Source organism: Cucurbita maxima, unplaced genomic scaffold (assembly GCF_002738345.1).
Source record: "Cucurbita maxima cultivar Rimu unplaced genomic scaffold, Cmax_1.0 Cma_Scf00011, whole genome shotgun sequence".
In the NCBI taxonomy this organism is placed as follows: Eukaryota; Viridiplantae; Streptophyta; class Magnoliopsida; order Cucurbitales; family Cucurbitaceae; genus Cucurbita; species Cucurbita maxima.
In genome coordinates, this window is record NW_019272027.1 from 1,985,040 (window position 1) to 2,006,574 (window position 21,535).

At 36.8% G+C, this 21,535-nt stretch overlaps 4 protein-coding genes across 6 annotated transcripts; all 4 read right to left on the reverse strand.

The window, feature by feature from the left end:
* Positions 1-284: 284 nt before the first annotated feature.
* LOC111486031 (beta-ureidopropionase) lies at positions 285-4,379 on the reverse strand. 3 transcript variants are annotated; one of them, XM_023133029.1, is made up of 6 exons: positions 4,116-4,379; positions 3,113-3,220; positions 1,763-1,951; positions 1,553-1,678; positions 1,146-1,370; positions 285-792 (listed from the first exon to the last, which is right to left on the reverse strand). In XM_023133029.1, the coding sequence occupies exons 1-6, from the start codon at positions 4,251-4,253 to the stop codon at positions 427-429; spliced, it is 1,152 nt and encodes a 383-aa protein (XP_022988797.1). In that variant the 5' UTR covers positions 4,254-4,379; the 3' UTR covers positions 285-426. The 3 variants fall into 3 exon arrangements, with proteins under 3 accessions (XP_022988797.1, XP_022988796.1, XP_022988798.1); XM_023133028.1 differs by having other exon boundaries at positions 1,451-1,678; positions 4,116-4,378; XM_023133030.1 differs by lacking the exons at positions 3,113-3,220; positions 4,116-4,379 and adding an exon at positions 2,051-3,099 and having other exon boundaries at positions 1,451-1,678.
* A 1,260-nt stretch (positions 4,380-5,639) lies between these two features.
* On the reverse strand, positions 5,640-8,959 carry LOC111486164 (magnesium-dependent phosphatase 1-like). The gene is made up of 4 exons (XM_023133194.1): positions 8,740-8,959; positions 6,542-6,713; positions 6,151-6,267; positions 5,640-6,002 (listed from the first exon to the last, which is right to left on the reverse strand). Exons 1-4 carry the CDS (start codon positions 8,847-8,849, stop codon positions 5,835-5,837), a joined length of 567 nt encoding a protein of 188 aa, XP_022988962.1. The 5' UTR covers positions 8,850-8,959; the 3' UTR covers positions 5,640-5,834.
* Positions 8,960-9,872: 913 nt separating this feature from the next.
* LOC111486021 (guanosine nucleotide diphosphate dissociation inhibitor At5g09550) lies at positions 9,873-14,842 on the reverse strand. The gene is made up of 13 exons (XM_023133015.1): positions 14,688-14,842; positions 13,573-13,635; positions 13,386-13,469; positions 13,049-13,156; positions 12,760-12,932; positions 12,540-12,651; positions 12,309-12,389; positions 12,169-12,231; positions 11,237-11,338; positions 10,937-11,061; positions 10,596-10,806; positions 10,163-10,237; positions 9,873-9,938 (listed from the first exon to the last, which is right to left on the reverse strand). Exons 1-13 carry the CDS (start codon positions 14,772-14,774, stop codon positions 9,885-9,887), a joined length of 1,338 nt encoding a protein of 445 aa, XP_022988783.1. The 5' UTR covers positions 14,775-14,842; the 3' UTR covers positions 9,873-9,884.
* A 4,839-nt stretch (positions 14,843-19,681) lies between these two features.
* LOC111485980 lies at positions 19,682-21,515 on the reverse strand. Its single transcript, XM_023132962.1, has one exon. The coding sequence runs from the start codon at positions 21,464-21,466 to the stop codon at positions 19,787-19,789; it is 1,680 nt and encodes a 559-aa protein (XP_022988730.1). The 5' UTR covers positions 21,467-21,515; the 3' UTR covers positions 19,682-19,786.
* Positions 21,516-21,535: the final 20 nt, after the last annotated feature.

Sequence of the window (21,535 nt, forward strand, 5' to 3'; positions counted from 1 at the left end):
GGTATATCAATTATATTTTATACTTCTATTACTCTGAGTGATTTTTTGCACAATTATTTGGTCTAAAAGAGTAAATACGTGATACAATAACAAAAAAGAAGGATAATATACAATTCTTTTTTTGTTATCAACTATAGTTGTACATCGCTAATAGACATTTATCATTATAGTCTCGTAATGATAAACATAATATAGAAATATTTTGTTAGTGGTAAACACAAAAATAGTATATCAAAATCTTAGAAATATTCACTAATATACCAATTCAATCTCATATTTAATTTCTATCCATCAGCATAATGCGTTTATTATTTCATTTCTTTCATGTAAAATATGAGCAAAGCTTACGAACAGAAGCGAAGGTGAGCATACTTTTCCCATTGGATTAGAAAATGTTTGATAGGTAACTTACCAGTTGCCTATTCTTCAAGAAGCCTTCTTGTTTAACAAAGGATCAGAAATGACTTGAGGCTCAAACTCAGGTTTTAGATACCGAGCGAGCATTTCGGCATACAACTCGTACCGAGCAGTCATTCGGAACCCCCATTTATCTTTCAGCTGCCTACACAAGTTAAGATCCATGTCAGAGATTAATAAACCATCTCGAAAACGAGAGAGTGAGGGAGTGCAAGATGCATCTGGTGCAGAGAAATGGCTGGATCCATAAAAGTGACCGAAATCTGTATGCTGCGGTCTCCCATTGCCTGAAGTGAATGGATTCGGGAAAATCTCGGTCCCAACACGATTGATCGATCCGACAAAATAAATATTTGCTATTGCAGCATTTCGGGCCTGTGAACACAAAATATGTCAATCAAAACTTTAAACATTAATAGATTGCAGATTATGTATATGAGCTCTCTGTGGAAGTTGGTAGAACTATTTTAGTAACAAGATGCTCAAACAACAATCACAGTGGAACTAATCTCGTAATTTGCAACTCGAGTCGAACAGTGTAAACAGAAAAAGTTGAAGCATCTTATCCAAAGGCGAAAAAAGGGCAACATTGTGATTTAAAGTTATAGATCAAAGGAAAAAGAACAAGTATCAGCACTCATTTGCCCTGTTTGACTTTTGTGGTATAAGTGAAGGGATTACATGAAACAAACAAGAAATGGAATGGATGAAACAAGTAAAAGACTAACCTCAATAGGCCACATTGGTTCGCTGAGTTCACCAACGGTCGCCGAAGGATTGAAAACAATCTCAGCACCATTTAAGCCGAAAGCTAACCAGTTCAAAGGGTGGTGCCTCCCATAACATATATTTATTGCAATTTTCCCGTAGGCTGTCTCGAACACAGGATGCCCGGTGTTTCCTTCCATATAGTATGTGCTTTCATTAAAGTCGCCAACTCTTGGTATATGGTTCTGCAAAATGCCATTAACCGAAACAGTTTCGGCAGCCGAGAGAGACTGATAGGGAAACTAACTTCATGTATAACACTTACCTTGCGATGCTTGCCAATTATGTTTCCATTATTTCCAATAACAAGGGCAGTATTCCACAAAGTTTCTCCGTGATTAACATCTCTCTCAAGAATGGAACTTACAATAACCATGTTGTATCTTGATGCAAGATCCTGAAGAAACTGTGTCGATTCCCCATCAACTGGCTCTGCAAATTCACACCACCCCTTCTCCCGGGTACAGAAAGCAAATGGCATCATCCATGCTTCCTACATATATGTATGTATGAATATAAAAAGCCCCAAACCCCCCAAAAAATATAAGTAGAAACACAGTTGGCCACAGCAACTTACTTGCAAGCACAATATGTTGACTCCAGAAGCACCTGCTGCCTCAATGATTGGCTTTACTTTCTCAAAAATAGCCTTCTTTTGGTTTGAAAAGGGAGCAGTTGTCGGAAGAGCAATAGAATTTTGAATGAGACCCACCCTTACTATTCGAGGTTCTCTCACTGATTCCTTGTCAGCGTGAAAGCAGAAAGCCTGAAATGATGTAAATGAATAATAGATATAAACATCAATAAAATGTCATAGAAATCAAATAAAAAATAAAAAGTTATGACTGTGAGTGATATTTGCCACCATTGCACTCTTGCTCTTGCTGTGGCACTTGTTCTAATCCAGCGAACAAGTCAGCGGTGTGAAATTCGCACTATGCGGACAATATTGGCGTATGCTCGAGCGTCGAGTCACGTTTGAGAGAAATGTTTTAGCAAACGTGAGCGAGGAAATACGTTGAAAACAACTTTAAAGAAAGCAATGTTATAAACTAAAAGCAAGTAGGCAACAACTACGGCTTTGATAGCATACAACTTGGGTAGGAAGAATTGACAACTAGTCACATCCCCTACCGTATATTTTGGGACATTTTAGCCGTGGCAGATGTAGACATGATTTTGGTGACCGGTCATACACACCCCCATATTAACACAACACAATAAAAAATATGTGGTCATAGGTAACACGCTTTGGACAAGCATGACCGTGACACTATCATCATATAAATGTTGGGAAGTTAATAAAAAATGCTATGATATTGACATAGATCAGTATAGAAGTCTGTAGGTCCCAAAATTATTTTGCATAGTGCATTTTCTTATAAGATTTCGGATGGAGGCTTTCAAATGCCACAAAAATCTTATGGTATCCTAATAGTACAGGCATTATCTGGATAATTAATGAGTTAAAATGACCAAAAGGTCTGACTTGCTATCATACATTAGAATTATTTTAATCTTTTCTCTTTTTGTTTTTGTAAAAGAGAGAGATGGAGAACGATGGATGTCAAATATAAGAGACTGCACAGATGACATAGGTTCTCTAGGAAACATAAGAAATAGGATTACAGAAGTTCCTTTATTGATCTCCATTACTTCTTTCAGTGGTCCATTAAAAACAAACCTTCAATTCATTGCTTTGCGTGTACTTCAACATGAAAATGATGGATTACCAACGAAAGCATCACAACTAAACAATAAAAACAAAAGATAGAATCATAGAGATTGCTAAATGCTTCAGGAGAAACAAATCTCAGGAACCAAATCATATTCTTACTAAAGCTGGCACAAATATTAATATGGTTTCTGCATTGAAAATAACATGTAATCAATGCTATCAAAGAAACTCAAGCATACAAGTGACTACCTGGAGGTCAAAATCATGCTTTAGAGAAAGACTCTTCACAGGCTCTGCAAGAGAAATAGTTTGAAGCGGCTTCCCACAGTTAAGTCCTAGAAGCAACCGGCTAACTTCCTGGCATTGGCAACGCAATGTTGAAGTTAGTTGAATTGAATATTTCAGAAGGTCAAAGCAAACGAAGAAATTGTAGAAGCATGCCAAAAACAGAACAAAAATCTATATAACTCGGGATACATTGGTTTGAGGAGAAAAGAATTCTTGATTGCCCTATTTAACAATGATTTTGTTAATGGTTTTCTATTTTCAAAATATTAAGCTTATAAAAATTATTCAACCCATGTTCAACTTTTCTTTTCTTCTTTTTCAATTTCTAAAATAACTTTTGAGGTCTTAGTTAAATTCTTGAAACAAAATATGTTTCTAAAAAGTATCTTTTCATTTTGTAGTTTTCAAAATTTAGCTTGGAAGTAGAAAATCAATACAAAAGTGACAGAACGGAAGTATGATTTCTAGAAATAAAAGCATACAGAAAGTGTTTGTTTAGAGAATCTTTTGACATAGAATTCAATAGCTCTTGCATAAACATCTACAGATTCTAGATAGCTTGTTCAGTAGATTCAAAATCAAAGCAGTCAGACACTGCTAGTCATTTATGACTACAAACAGTTATTTCCCACAAAACAAGGACTCCTCAGCGAAAAAAGAATCATACAAATCTCAATTGAACAGAATCGACATGGTAAGTTTCGAACGACGACAGAGTAACAACTAACAATAGTTAACAACTCAATTTCGAAACCAAAACGTTTAAGCAGCCGATTAATCCTGCTACATCTAAAAACTTTCATGTTTCCCTCAGATATAGGATGAAAAGATTCCCGATACGCAGAATTCACCGCTCAACAGTACGGAATCAAACAGAACTCCAAGAAATGAGCGAAAAAACAACAATAACAACCACAAACTCTAGCCAAACAGAGAAATCGATTAGAAGAACAGAAAAAACGACCTGGAAAATCTGAGGTTTGAGATTTTGGGCGAGGAGTTGATGGAGCGAGTCATAACCACAGACCGAGACATTGTTAATGGCATCTTTTCCATCGTTAAGCTCGTGGTTTGCAGCGCCAGCCTGCGAGATCTTCTCCATTTTTCTCTGTTCTTGGTTCTTGTTGAATTCTTGCGAGATAGAGAAGAAGCGTGATTAAATAAAACTCAGTGATGATTTGATTCAAGAACTTAGTCGATTTTCGGAAGATCAAACTAAATAAAAGCATGGGAGTGATTGTGGATGCTAGGCTAGCATGCATTAAGCTTTCTCAATTTCCATTTCGGAGATGAGAAACATTCGGCTGCAGGCATGGGCCCGAGAATTTTTCCTATCTTTTATATATATTTTTAATATAATTTCTAGAAATAACACGGTAATAAATTCAATAATATAAATTTGAATATTACACCATAATATTACTCACTCATATATATTTATTTATTTAATAAGAAAGAAAAGAAATATAGTTATAGAATATAAATATATAAGTTATATATATATATATATATATAGTAAACAGAGCGGGATAGAAATTTAATAGGAACAAAGAATATAATCTTGTCCCCCAGTTCTATTTAGCTAATGAAATTTTTTTCCGATCTCCCTGTTCCACTCTATATTTAAATTGGGATGCCTCGATCGAACCTCGACCACCATAATTACATGCCCATATTTAATTGAGAGTTCACCGACTCTTAATAAAATATATATTTAAATGAATAAATAAATTTTTGTATTTTTTTTTTAAATGTCTTTATGAAAATATTAATTTACCTATGACCATTAAAAATTGTCGATAGAAATTGAATAACTCGTGCAAACCGGATTTTGATTCCCTCCTTCAAAAATTTAACATAAACACTTGGAAGTGACCAAGAAAGCTTTCGAACAAGTTCATGATTTGAAGAACTTTATCGAGACTCAACTTCAAGAACAAGAGTTCTAATACAAATGTAGGAGTGTTCATTGAGATGGGTTAGATTTTATTTCGATTTGAGTTTCATTGAATTTTTAAAAATTAAAAATTCGATTTGGTTCACGAGCTAAATTATTTTTGGTCAAGTCAACCCAACCCAACCACCTGCAAATAAGATTTACAACACAAACCAACTCAAAATCCATTTTTAAAACTATTATAAGAATTAAGAATATTTAACATTTGTATTAGAGGTTAATGATATGATAAATTTGAGATTTTAGTTATTATCGCCCCAAATAAGTATAATTTTTTTAATAATTAAAAAAAAATGAAACAACCAGATGACTCAACCCAACAAAATCCGAAAATAGAGGGTTCGGTTGAGAATACCTATTTGGATCATTCGGCCATAGTCCAACCCAACTTGTATACGCATTAAAAGAATGCAGACAGCAGGCCTACTTCAACAATTTGTTTTTAGACATACCCAACGAACACCATTACTGGCTATTCTCCTATCATAGCTTTCTAAGACGAGTCCAAGCCAACGAGGTTACAAACCATACGAACGAGCTGAAGAACGAAAATGCTACTTTAACTATGTTCTTCTAAAAGCACCCAACTCAAGGATTATGTTTTCAGTAGTCAGAATGAATATTAGGAGATCATTCTTAAGGCAGTTTATATAATTCCTCCAAATACAGGGTAAAATGACAACAGATTCACAGTTTATATAATCACTCACCTTCCCTGTCATTCCTTTACTCCGTCTTCTCTGATGAAGTTGAGTTCTTAGTGTACTTCGTCCACTTCTGCTTGTTCTTCTCAATTTTGTTCACATTCTGGGTGTACTTTGTGAGTCCCTGCCTCAGAGCACCGAGGTTAACTCCATTGCCAACCAGAATACTAGTTACTCCCATTTTCGAAACCTGTTGTCACGACCATGAAAACTTCGTTAAGATGGCAATATGTCGAGATAAGACATCCTTAAAATGTTTTCATCTTAACCTTGAAGCACTCTCCTAGAATACAAGGAACAAACATAGAAAGCAAATTAGGATAAAAAATGAGTTTTACAGTTTCAATATTCCTGTCCTCGTCGTCAAAGAATAGCATGGAGTTGAATGGTACACCAGTTCTTGAATGAATTCTCTGGAAATGATCTGTTTTGTGTGTCCAACTGGAAAAGATCTCCTGCAAACGATTAAAAGCATTGGAAACAGGATAAAGTTAATAAAAAAGGATTTATGGTATAAGCTGATTATTTAAAATAACAATGGCAAGAAACGCTCGTAGGCCCTTTCGTTAGAAGACGTTTGTTCGTGCCAGGAACAGAATACTATTGTAAATGCTCATTCCACAAAACACCAGGAGAAGGTAAGAGGGCCCCCCAGCAAGCGTACTTCGGCGTTTTTCAACAAGACAATAGAAGAAATAGACTAAAATGAGTCTTCATTTGCATCATCACCTGAGCTACAAACATAGAATTGATGCCCAATTTGTCAACAAATGTCTTGGCAATATCAGATGTTGGTGATCTAGAAGCAATGGCGAGGTCAATTCCCTTGTCTTTAAGTGCATATAATATGCCTTTGGCATGAGGATAAAGAGATGGCATTTCACGTTTGGAGCGACATTCACTGTTAAGAAAAGAAAGCAAGAAAAAATGATGATGGTCAACTTGGATACATGGCTTAACAATTACAGGAACAACCATATTAGGGATGACTTAACAATTATCCTCAACTAACCCCAAGAGGTAACTTGATGACAAGAACTTTGGATGCTAAGAGACATTAAAGTTCGGAATTTAACCAGGTTCGAGCCAGTGTCTTCTCTTGAAGGGGCCATTGGGGTGGGTGAAACCTCCTTGAGGATTAGGGGCTGTACTTGTGCATGAATTGGATAAGATACGATACGATACGATGTAATAGCCCAAGCCCACAAATAGCAGATATTGTCTTCTTTGGGCTTTCTCTTCTGAGCTTTCCCTCAAGATTTTAAAACGGAGAGGTTTCCACACCCTTATAAGGAATGTTTTGTTCCCTTCTCCAACCGATGTGGGATCTCACAATCCACCCCCTTAAGGAATGCTTCGACCCCTTCTCCAACCGATGTGGGATCTCACAACCCACCCCCTTAAAGAATGCTTCGATCCTTTCTCCAACCGATGTCCAACCGATGTGGGATCTCACAACCCACCCCCTTAAAGAATGCTTCGATCCTTTCTCCAACCGATGTGGGATCTCACAATCCACCCCCAACCCACCCCCTTAAAGAATGCTTCGATCCTTTCTCCAACCGATGTGGGATCTCACAATCCACCCCCTTAAGGAATGCTTCGACCCCTTCTCCAACCGATGTGGGATCTCACAACCCACCCCCTTAAAGAATGCTTCGATCCTTTCTCCAACCGATGTGGGATCTCACAATCCACCCCCTTAAGGAATGCTTCGACCCCTTCTCCAACCGATGTGGGATCTCACAACCCACCCCCTTAAAGAATGCTTCGATCCTTTCTCCAACCGATGTGGGATCTCACAATCCACCCCATTAAGGAATGCTTCGACCCCTTCTCCAACCGATGTGGGATCTCACAACCCACCCCCTTAACGAATGCTTCGATCCCTTCTCCAACCGATGTGGGATCTCACAATCCACCCCCTTGAGGGTCCAGCGTCCTCGCTGGCACACTGCCCAGTGTTTGACTCTTGTATCATTTGTAACAGTCCAAGCCCACCTCTAACAGATATTATCCTCTTTGGACTTTCCCCTTTGGGCTTCCTCTCAAGGTTTTAAAACAAGTCCACTAGGGAGAGACTTTTACACCCTTATAAGGAATGCTTCATTCTTCTCTCCAACTGATATGAGATCTCACAATCCACCCCCATTGGAGGTCCAACGTCCTCATTGGCACACCGCCTGGTGTCTAGCTCTGATACCATTCATAACAGCTCAAGCCCACTGCTAGCCGATATTTTCCTCTTTGAGCTTTCTCTTCTGAACTTCCTCTCAAGATTTTAAAACCGTATCCACTCGGGGGAGGTTTTCACACCCTTATAAGGAATGTTTCGTTTCCCTCTCTAACCGATGTAGGATCTCAAGGGTTGTTATATACGACTTCATTCTAATTAAAGATTAAAAAAACGATAGACGCCATAAGGTCGCACATTGACCAAGGATATAACTACAAAACGATCATAACAACTATAGACACCGTCTTTCCTATTAGCATGAACTTGTCTATAAGCTGATTGCTGGATGCTAGAAAATCGAATATCAAACACGACTCCAGTTTAGTTCTAATCCACTCAAGTTGCACGAACATCAGTTCAGATATGAAAATAACCTAACAATCTCGATAGAAAATAATGGAAGGCACGAAGCTCAGTAAATGAATTTCATATATAAGATGATCTAGTTCTATTTCATTTCTTAGAACAATCTTCTCGTTCGAGTCAGCAAACGATAAGACGAACAAGATGAAAAGCAATCAAAGAAAGGTAAAAATGAACCACAGCAGCCGAATTGTTTGGTCAAAATCCCCCTAACTGCAACGGCTCAGAAATGAAACAGATAAAAACAGTTCTGAGAAAGAATCTATCAACATGCGTTTTTCTGAGTCAACAAACAGGAAAGTGAATTAGGAGAATGAGAAATAATTACCAATAGAATGGCCAAAGAGTGTAATCGAGGTCGAAGACGACCAGCTTTGGGAGAACTTGAAACATTCCTATAATCTGCAGAGCCTCCGCCTTGACGTTTTCGTCGGCCATCTCTTCTCCTCCACTCCGACGATGCGGAACGCTTTGGATTCACGCTTTGTCGAGTGATTGATTGGTCGATATCGTTCAACGGTTGAAAACTTGGGTTTTCACATTGTTTTTCTAGAAGATGTTCTAATATTTAGACCTATAAATAAATAAATAAATAATAATAATAATAATAATAATAAAATCCGGTCAAAAGTTTCTTTTTAATTTTATTTATTTATTTATTTATTTATTTTATCTATGTATATTTTCAAAAACCAAAATTTTTTAAAAATTATACAAAAAATTTTTTTTTTTTTTTTTTGAATTTAGATAGAAATTCAAATGTTTTTGTGTTCATTCCCCATCTCTACAATACTCATAAACACAGGTTGGATTTGGTTAAATTTTTTTAAAAGAATGATACTTGTATACATACATGAAGTAATACATTACTCAAAATTAACGTTAAAGTTAAAATTTTGATTTGAGTAATTCTATTTTAATTTTCGATTAATTTAAAATTTTTAATTAATTAATGAATAATTTATTATATTTATTAATAAGAATAAGATAAGCGGATAGCGGAATTGAACCCGCATCGTTAGTTTGGAAGACTAAGCCTTATAACAACAATTTCGTTGGCTCTAACTTCTATTGTCCATTCTTTAATTATTTAAGCAAACTAGAAGTTTATCTTAGGTTGAACTCTTGTAATGTAATTAATATTAATTTTCTCTTGTTGAGTCCTACAAAAAGTTTATCGTACGAGAGTACGTTTAGCATAACTTTAACTCTAAAGTTTTCGAGAGTCGATTAACATTATATTTTTAGAGAAAAACCTAAGGTAGTTTTTATATGTAAGTTTCCAATCTTTGAAATTTAAGGAAGAAAGTAATGGCATTCGAATTGAGATTTGGACATATTGGAAGTCCATTAAAATGAGCAACACACTGGGATGCAGAAGTGCTTGTAAAAAAGAAAAGAAAAAACAAAAAAGAATCAAACAAACAAACAAAAATGTTGCCTTTTCTCTTAAGAATGGGCATAATTTTTATCTCATTCTTCAGCAGCAGCACTTGCAGCACTGAGATCCACAGAGAGATCAAGAGCCTGAGAACAAATCATACATGACACAAATTAGGAGAAAGTTACCAGAAGATTTCAGATATCAAATCTCTAAGCAAATAACAGATCAATTTTTAAAACTATTTTGCTCTTAACTGTCTATTTTTATGTCCTATAATCAAATATAATCTAGTACAATTTTGCAAAAGAAAAATTAACTTTGGTACTATTTCAAAATGATCTGTGTGATAATTACTCATCTTTGTTACCTTTCCAGTGATCTTGCTGTACATTGCAATCACATCTTTTACTGTGGACTCAAAATGGGTGCTTCCATCGTAACTCTGCATTAAAACCAACGTTAAAATGTAACGGCTTAAGCCCACCGCAAGCAAATATTATCTTCGTAGGATTTTCCCTTTAAAGTTTTTAAAAGGCATTGGTAGAGAGAGGTTTCCACACCCTTATAAAGAATGTTTCGTTCTCCTCCCCAACCGACGAGATATCACATAAAAACTCCTAAATACATGTCACGAAGAGAATATAACAAGAGTAAAGTTCAAAGCCTGATCTGCTAAACAGAGATGATGAAGTTTTTGTAAAGTTTTGGTATCATATATGATTGGCTTTGGATCGGTATCTATGCTTTTCATCATGCCAACAATTTGTTTAATGGGAATGCAACTTTATGTATGAAGTTACCGTAGATATGAAGCAATTGTCTATTTCATTGGTATTTGCGGGAATAAATCTGTCATAAGTTTCATAGAATATCTCATCAACAGGTCCAAGGAGGTCAATTCCAGGCTTCAATTCCACCTCAGGATTATCGGTCTCTGCTTCTGTGGAAACGAAAGCAATGAATTTTCCTTTTGGAGCAACGTTGTGTGCATATGAGCAACAGAAGAGGTACCTGCAAACAAAAGAAAAGGAAACCAGCTAATTACTATATGAGACTCAAGAAGAGTTTAACAGAGACCGAATTGATTCATGTCATATAAAGCAAAAAAAACTTATTTGTAATGTTTTGGTATTAAACTTACATATCTGATTTACGGCCAAGTTGCTTTTGTGGTAGGATAACCTGAGCTGAATGAGAATCATTGGTGTTTGGGATTGGGTGACTCATTATACAAACTGCACGAGCTACTCTTCCAATCTTTTGAACCTGATGTATCAATCAAGCAGGATCAGTAGATAAAACATTAGCAATTCTCTAGCATGCTATGTATATATGTATATATAAATGCTAGTCTTTGGCCTTCTGGTCCATGGTTCATAACCAATGAACTTGATTCAGCACAATAAACCATATGTTAATACTTTTTTGATGTTGAGAGTACCTTATTTGGCAGATACGATGGGTCACAAACTACTTTCTTGCACCGAGCAGTTTCTCCCTCGGAAGTCACACCGTAAGCTTTCCCATCGCCATCAAACTCTACCTGTTATCCAGAAAACCGAATAATATCAACAGTGGTGGATGTTCAGAAGGCACTAATTTATTAACTAGCATCAAAGTACTAAAAGAGTACGATCAAGAAAGTAATATAGACGTTTCAGAAAAGAAGATAAACATTTTTGTAAAGCGAATTGTCACATCAAAGAAAATAACGCTATTGCAGTTAATAGATGACCTAACACTATGGTGTTAAACTTCAAAAGCTTGAACGGTTAGGTTCATTATAAACTTCAATATATTCTAATTCATTTTCCAACAGAGTCAAATATCGCTGTTGCCTGCTTCAAAATAGCTAAGAAATAATGGGAATAGGGAGAAGCATTTACTGCTAATCTATTACTTTCCTTTTTTTTAACAGAAAGCAGTTAGTTTTAGCTTTTTAAGCGACATGGTAGTCAATGGTTGATGACGAACATAATGAGGATCAAAATATTTACAGAGCTTAAGCTACAAGACGATTGTTAAATTTTATTAGCACAAAGCGTGTAGGACATTTTGACACTGAAAAACTTGTTAGACACATATTGAAACTTGCTAGTACAATAAATATGTGCTAAATACTAGTTGTACTAAGTGAATTTCTAACATTTGTTAGTCACGGATCAAACACTTAAATGCACACAAATAGACATAATATAGGATAAAAATAATAAATTTTGAGAGTGAAATACATCAAACTCATTTTTTAAAATGCATAAACTTAGTGATGTACGCATCCTAGATTTTGTTAAAATGATGTGCCATTATGTCCATGTCGTATCATATCCATGTCTCAGTATCCACGCTCCTCAGGTTAGCAAAGTACACTCTTACCTTACATTCTGGCTTGTTCAGCATGTAAGTTCCACCATAAACGGCACTTAAACGAGCAAATGCCTGCCAAAAATTTAGAAACAATTAAGACAGAAATTTTTTTCTTGTAAAGTATTAAAGATTTAAAGTTTTAAGCATACCTGAGGCAACTCTCCAAGTCCATAGAGTGGATAGATGTAGGGAGATCCTCCTTGGAAACGTGCCAAAGATTCTGCGTAAAGCTATGTGCAACCACTGTCAATACCTTTGAAAGCAAACAGCTAACCAGTGTGATGCAGTGCAAAATTTTCAATTTTCCTTTTTAATTTCGAAACATATGCACAGACGAAAGTAGAAGAGTAAAAAGTAAAACAAGCACAACGCAGTTTTACCTTCATTCTCTTCACAAAATCCAAGGCTGGCTCATCCAAATAACTATCGTCGAAATGTAGTGCCAAAGCATGCCCAATGAAGTCAATTGTATCATCTTCTAGTCCGTACTTCCTGAAATACCAAATGAGGAGAATGAAAAGGAAGACTTTCTTCGAATCGAAATAAAACTGGCGTAAACTAGTATAACAAAAGATGGAAAAGGGGACAAGTGACGCTCACGTGATGAGTTGTTTAGCTGTAACTTTGCTTAAATCCAAACCTTCATGAGATTTTGGATCACTTTCGTCATAATCTTGGACATAAATAAAAAACTTTCGAGCTCGACGTTTCTCAAAAAGTCCCATCAGTGGAGATTTCAGAGCTTCAACATCAGTAGCTGGAACTTTGTAAATCTTAAAAAACCCACAGCAATATGCTTACAAGTTAGTTGATCCTAACAGCCTTTCTTCATTGTTATTATTGAGAAAAAACAAAGATGAGGGGAACTTTCTACAAGCATTCAGTGTACCTTTCCCTTGTTGTACACAAAACTACCATCGACAGCCTTGAAGTGCAAGTATTTGGTAACATTTGTGTGGATGAGCACTCGTACCAAACCACCATTGGCCATCATGAACTACGGAGGAAAAAAGTGGACAGAAACTTTCAGATCGACCCTAACACTTATAATTTGTTACTAGCGTTCTGTTTTTAGAAATTAAGTTCGTCTATGAAGAATTTATTTTCATTCGCAATGTACTTTCTGTAAACATATTTAAGATAGAAGCCAAATTTTAGAAACAACTTATAACCTTTATTAACAGGTTCAAAGAACACAGTATGACAATGGAGAAATAAGTATTTACCTTGGGTATCATATCAACATTGTACTCTTTGCTCAAGCCCAACTTTTCATTAGGCTTATCATCCCCCCTAAAACGCTTCCAAAGCTGTAGGGGGAAGAGATATTTGATATTAGAACAGAAAATTTGGCAAAGGGAACAGGAAATTTAATTAAGTGAAAACTTAAATAATGAATTTGATTTAAGAAACCTGTATGAGATTAAGAGAGGTTGATGCTCCTCCATAATAGTCATTTCTATCCATATGCAGTACCTATTCCAGAAGATTACTGGTTTAATCCCAAAACAAAGGGTGGAAAGAATAAATGTTTCTATTTTCAAGACCAGACCAGGCAAATAACAGATTCTTAGAACAGGGTATGTCCCAAATGTATAGTTGTAATATATTTAAGGACTATTTGGTAGTTGTTCTTAGAAAGAATGTCTTATTTCGGTGGTTTTTATAATTTTGATCAAGAGCAATGGAAAAAATAAAAGATTATATACACTTGAAACCATTCTTAAAAATGTGAGGATTTTAGAAGAAAAAATCATTTCAATTGTCTTAGAAAAAAGAAAACCTCAAAGCTGAAACTTGTTTTACACAATTCTCCCAAAATAGTTCTAAGCTATACTCCGAATAAAAATCAGCAGCTCAAAAGGAAAAACAGTTGCAGGCATGGATAGAATACTGTTAATTTTGTTAACATATAAATAGTAAGATTTGAGATCAACAAGCATCGATATTCGAGGCCATAAACATAAAGTTGCTCACGTAGCTTCAGAACATTTCAATTATCAGCCAAAACACCAAAACTCAGCAATGATTCACAAAAAATAATTACACTAAAACCAATGGTGCACAAAATTCTTCAAACTATTGGCGAAAGTTGAAAAAAATCATCCATGGTTAACATTTATTTTACATTAAACATAAAAAAAAAAAAGAAAAAAAAAAAGAAAAAGAAACTAGTTAGAATTTCCACTCTTCATCAATCGATACACCTCATCTGAAGCCTAGGGAGCTGACTCAGTCTCCCAAACCAACGGTGCAAGTATTCCATTACAAATTCCATTAATGATCAACATATTTCCAAACGCCAAATTCATAAACAAATATATTCCACGGATCTATCAAAATTCAAAACAGAGGAACGATCTCAAACAATGTCAACAATCTGGACCTTCCTAAGCCATGGATTTACATTTCACACAAACCACACGTAATTCTTCCAAAAGCTATTATAAGAACGGAAATTCGACAAAATTTTTCTATTCGAAACAGATCACGATACAGAAAAAGAAAGAAGAAACAGAAGAGAATACCTTGAGGCCTTCGACAGAGAGAAGGCCGCTGAGAATGCATTCTTTGAGGCCGGTTCCGAGAACGATAACGTCGTATTCTTCATCCATGGCTGAAGAAGAAAATCGGTGAAAGCGAGAATTTCAGAGCGAGATGGAAAACGGAGAATGGTGAAATGAAAGAGGGTGGGGTTTTTCAAGTGCGCGATCTGGAACAAGTCTTAAGCGGGAACTAACGAGAGTAACGGACAAAGCAAGCGCTACTTTCACGCATAGCAAAGCGCGTGTACACCACGATACGCAAGTAAATCTCCCTAAAGAAAATTACAAATAGATCCCTCAACTTTATGCAAATTTTGAATATGTCCTTAAAACTCTTATATTTGTGTTTACGACCTCCCCTTTTGTTTCTCTCACTTTTTAATTTTATGCTTAATAATAATTAAACAAAATAATAATAATAATTTATAGATAATAGATTTGTTAATTTTAATAAAGGTTGAAAATCGAATAAATTTATTACACATAATTACACTTTGTCTCCCGGGGGGATCCACCACAGGTTGGGTTTGAGAGTCGTGTGATGGGTGACTATCCAGCACTGTTCGGAGAGCAAGCACTTTTAGTCTGTGTTGGTGAATAAAAGCCCCCCTATCAAGTCAAGCAAGAAAGAAGCGGCTCTTCCCACGGCGGAGTCGCCATTGACTCTATTTATTATTATGGTAAATCACTGTATCAAGATGTCAACGTAAAATTTTGTCGTACTAAAAAAACAAACTTTCCAGTATCAATAGATTAGAGGTTGAAATTTCTCGTCCATGGATTTGAACAATTGCAATGATGTAAGAACTGTAAATGTTAAAGTGATAGAGTTGTTTTGGAAATTAAAACCATATTTGATACCCAACACCCGTGAGCTATCTTTAAGGCTTATTTACTACTGATTTTGAAAATAGATATCGAGCACCCTAATTTGGAATTGATTGGTCGTGTATCACATATAAAATCTTATAGGTTAAATTTGTAAGGACCCTATTTTCTTATTACAAATAAAGTCTATCTCTTCATGTATGAAAAAGGTAATAAAAATCGTTTAAATGATATATCATAAATAAATAACGTGAATTTACCTAAAATAAAGCTACCCCTTATCTCACTTAAATGACAATGAAAATAAAAACCAATCATGAATGCAACTAGTCAACTACCTAGTTTCGATCCAATGGCTTTTACCATGACATCAACAACATTCATATACGATATCTTACTTTTATACTTGAAAAATAAGTTGCGTGTGGATTTTAGGAAATAATCCGTATGTAATCTTATTGTTGGAATCGAGAAATGCAATCGAACACAATATGATGAGATCTATTTTTTTTATAAAAACATTATGACATAGTTTTCCTACATACGAGCCACACATACGCACATCCATCAAGTAAGTCCGTAGACGTACCTCTAATCATAACAAATAAGTATACGAGCCACACACTGAGAGACATCACAGAGAGAAAGGGTAAGCATAATATCATGGTAAACATAGATATCGTAAGTTACAGATCTGCACTAATCATAACAGGTAAGTATCCAAATGCACGTAACATGCGTATTTGCAAACCTCAATTTACTAATTACATATCGAATCAAATCCTACGAATGGATAAAATATAGGCTTTCCAATAAAAAATTTACTCACAAAATGCAATTATACATATATGTGCAAACTCATCTGTTCAATTATTTTCTAAACCAGTCCTAAAATGCAAAAAAAAAAAAAAAAAAGGGAAATTATTGTTTATCCAAGTACTTCTTAAAACTAGGTGGAGACGTTTTTCCATAAAGTAATATTTTCTGTTTCTAGACGCCGATCAGCATTCCTCAAATAAGAAAAAGAAAAGATATTGTAAAAAAACTTTGAAGAAAGTCGGAAAAAGAAAAAACTCAAAGAGTACAATATCTAGTGGGCAGTCATCTGCTGACTTTCAATGAAATGTTGGATGGAAGTTTCACATCGGCTAATTTAGGAAATGATCATGTGTTTATAATCAAAGAAATACTATCTACATTGTTACGAGACCTTTGGGGAGAACCAAAAAATAAAGCCACGAGAATTTAGGCTCAAAGTTAACAATATCTAACCAGAAATATTTAAATGAAATTAGTACCTAAGAAAGAGCAATAGCCTAATAGCCTGACAGCCTTCTATAGCTTTAAGCAATGAGTGAACAGAAACTAACCATCACCGAATTTCAATACCTGTATTAGAATATGAGCACCATTCATTTCTTACAATGTTCTTACCCTCGCCTGTATTGAGTGATTTCAGAAAGAAATGCCATAGAATTGAACGGCGACACGAAAACGAAGTATAATTTCCCACAACAAAGAACTTCTAAGCCAGAAAGAAATCGAGAAATTCTAAAACAGTTCGATATTTCAATAGCATAACATAAATAGAGAACAGATACCTGCATAATATGTTTATACTGCCTATGGAACGTCGTGTGGGTTTACGGATGGGTGCATCAGTCATACGCATCTCATGTCTTTCATTCAGAATCTGCTTTGTAAGAAAAGCTTGAAACATCATTGTAATTGCTCACGGAACACGGGATTCTTTATCCAATCATGAGAAACTAAAAAGAACTACGCCTAGCTGTGAAGAATGTTTAGAACTTCATTGACAGAGAATGTTCTACTCGGTAAAAACAAGCAATCATCTAATGTAAATGCCAAATTCCCTTCAGAAGAATACATAGCAACATATTTGACAATGGATATCATTACATAAATTTGATAAGACCTGAGAACGTGTAGATAAGAATGTACATGTGCATGCTAGATGGTGCATTCGAATTGATGGTCACTATAAAAATGACTCTTTTGCAAATCATGAGAAACTTTAAATAACAGAAGATACCAAATATGTTGAAGAACCAACTGCTGAAAATATTAATCAAGAATATGTCTACTTTCACTAACAAGCAATCATCTCAAGGAATGGCAAGCAAAGAGCATTTGAGAAGTCATGAGCACCTGCATTACTGCTCAAGTTTTAGCAAAAGCCGCTCTCCTGCCACCACAATGGCATGGCATCAAAAGAGTGACCGGAGTTCAATGCTAAGCTTGGGGGATGACATGATTTTTGGTATCAAAAGGGGAGGAAACCTGGCCAGGAAAGATTTGATCCAGCTCAAAACTCCTAGACTAGAAGAGCAAAATCGACATCCAAATTGGCCAGTGCAAAGATGATCATTGATGCTGGGAGTTGAGTGGATAAAGAACGTACATGGGCATGCCAGTGTGCAAGGATTGAGACAATGTGAGAATAAACATGTGGAAGTTGAAGTTTATGCTTCATAATTTGTGTCATGGCAATAGTGTAGCATTGTTTGGATGTAGGACTAAAGAGATGGTTATTTCTTCATCTAATGAAACAATATATGCCTTTTGGGGTGGACTGCCATGATAAGTATTCTAATGCAACCAAAATGCAGAACAGAAGGGGCCAAGAGGAATACCTCTGCACTTTCAGATCAACCAATAGACTTCATGGCTACATGATTAGATGAACTGACGTAGAAATTTTCTTTTTTTTTTCTCCTTTGTCCCAATGGAGAAGCAACTAGGACTATCAAGAACTACAAAGAAATAAAAAGAGAATAGGAGGCCACCACTAATATACATGGCAATGGAGGAGAATCTTATACTATCAGGGAGTACACAGAAATAAAAGAACAATAGGAGTCCATTCATATAATAGCAATAGAGATTGATTACAGCATAAAGTTTTCAGTTTTCCAAAAGTAGAAACCAAAAATAATATATTGCAATACTCATTGAGAATAAAGGATCAAATAGAAACGATCGAACCTCACCTCATACCTCTCCCACCGCCACTGCCTATGCCGTAAAAAAATCTTTTATTTCTATCTTATGAATCTCCCATTGGTCATTGGAAGGAAGCACTTACGGAATATGTTAAAACCAACTCCCAAGATGTAAACATGCCCAAGGAAGGGACAAAACATAAAGATGTGATATTAGAAACTTACCCAAGAGAATTACGCTAAGCATGCTCTTCACCATTCAAACCTTAAATCGAGTGAAAAGATAAGCATTTTCAAACAAAGGAGTTGCAGCTGGACAGACCATAGCCCGAAGGATGTCAATAGAATGCAAAACTTATTTTATTGCATCTGTTTCCTTTTTCCAGGATGAGAAAAAGATCTATATATTCCTAGAAAAGTGAAAAGATACAACATGAGTGACAAAGAGAATCACAACAAACGCAGAAATACCTCATAATTGACCATTAATTAAAAGGGTAACAATTTAAAGTAGACCAGGAAACTTCAATAGAACCCCCCCTCCCCCGAACTCGTAGTCGCATCATGGCCATAGAACATAATTATCATAGATTTCACTTATTTACAATGTCAACAGTACAACTGAAATTTACTCACAAGTATACTATAATAATAAAACGCAAGAAATGCCAAATTTTATGAACTACTAACATGCTAAGAAGTATTAAATATAAGAGAAACAAATTACCATAACAGCTAGAAAAGAGGACGTGAAAGACTAAAAAATGAAGAAACTTATAAACTAAAATGCTGGGAAGTTGCACCATTAAAGATGTCAACACGCATTATTTGCTAAATGCATCTCATAAAAAATCCAATCCATTATCATACTAGAGAATATCATAAGATAGAGAAAATAGTATCCTGAATGAATATCTGACATGCAGGAGGGTGTAGTTGAGAATTGTAAGCCCTCAATTTCCTCGTTGAAGTAACCGGAAAGTAACAATATGAACTTCAGAGACAATGAAAATTCTATTTCCAATAGATATAATTGTGTCAGCAGAGAAAAAATTGTGCAAGGAACACATCAATGTAAAATCTGCACAATTTCACAGTTTAAATTTGTTAAGTTTAACTTCTCCCAGGAACCGTAAAATCTTGATCGAGAAAGAAAACACGTTAGAATGAGTTATCAGGAAGGACTGGGCAAAACGCATTGCAGCTTAAAATTATTTTTATACTACAATATCAAAATACAACATCCAGAAAGGAAGAGTCTTACTGTAAGAATAACACCCAAGAGCCTTACTAACTAGCTTTGACCTTATCATCGGCCACAGCATTAAGTATTGGCAGACTATTCAAAAATTCATCAAGGCCCTCAAAGAACCCAATTCCTTCAATATTATCCACCCCATGTCCTTCACTTACACCCGTGGCGGGCTCCTCCACCTCGTTGCTGAATTCGACATTCAAATCCAACTTTCCTAGCTCCTTTGGCCCTTTCCCTTTATGCTTCTTCCCGGTGACCCCTGCGGTTGCCACAGCCTTCTTACTAGGTTCAACCTTTATGGAGTTTGACAAACCAAACCGCATCAACCCATTCATGTTCTCAACTTCATCAGCATTTCCATTCCCCACATTTCCTTGGTTCCCTTTCTGTAAGCTTTCAGAATGTGATCTCTTATCATTTCTACTAGCTAAACCCCTCTTAGACCTCTTCTTCTTATTACTCACCCTCCCCCATTCTTCATCAGAACTGTCACTCGGTTCCGAAACCTCAACATAAATATCATCCTCTTCACAAAAGAATCTTGGTGTAGATTTCTTGGCGGGTTTAACATTTCTAGATTTCCCCGATTTTGTTCCCCCTTGGCCAGGCAAAGGACAGGTGAATATAGACGAAAAGGGCGACCAGGCGACAGACCCCGTTGTCCCTCTAGCATTCGGAGAAACCCCAAGTGGGAAAAACCCCCAGCAACAAAAGGTAGAAGCATTTTCAGCCACCGGTGGTGACGGAATAACCGCTGCTTGAAATGCCTTGGCACAATTCTGGCACCTAAGAACACAATCCTCGTAACCCTTAGGGTACTCATAGACATTATAACAGTAAGGACAAGCAGTCCAGAAACTCGGAATGCTTGACTCAGTCGGCAGAGTAGATTCAGCTTCCCGTGAGGGACGATTGGAGTCAATGTGCTGCTGAGTGGCTTCCTGAGTTGACTCGGGAACATCACTGACATTTGGCCTCTCTTCAGCTACAGATACTTTAACGTTTGTGGATTTGGGGTTTTCTTTTACAAATTGCTGCTGCTGCTGCTGCGGATCCTCTTGATGTTGTGACCGCTGGGGAGACGACTGAGGAGGTTGTGGTTGCGGCTGCGCCGGTGGCGGTGACGGTGACGGCTCTGAACGTTCCGGCGGTGGAGTTGGCGGCGGTTGTTCCTGCTGCTGAGACTCCTCTACCGTAATCCTAGTCTCCTTCCTTGGACTAGTTTTAACAGGCTGCGGAAATTGAGGCTGGTGCGGCGGGGACTTAGGTTTTTGACTCGACTCAGTGGTTCCGGGGCTACACATAAGATAATCATTATCGTACAAGGCTTTTCTCAAGGGATTCGAAAGCACACACCATGCATCAGAGACAAGCCTGAAAGCGTGATCCGCAAAAGCGACTCTGTTAGCCTCCGGGTGAAGAAGAAGCGCCAGTCGCCGATACTGAGTTGCGATTAACTCAATGCTCTGAGTCGGCTGCGAAATTTGCAAGATACTATACCAGTCATACTGATTGTTGATCCGTCCCTCCGCCGCTAACAGCGTATCGGCGACGGCGATAACCCTGTCCGCCGCCTCCAACACAATCGGGTCCGATTCTCTAGCTCGGATCGCAAAGCTCCTAGTTCCATAGAAGTCACGCGCCGCTAGAAGCTTCTCCGCTATGCTCAACCACCGCAGAGCCTCCGCCCTGTTCCCGCCGCCGCCGTTCTCCATTTCCCAACCTCTCTCTCTCTCTCCCTCTCCCTTCGAGCTCCGGACCCCCCCCCCCCCCCCCCCCCCCCC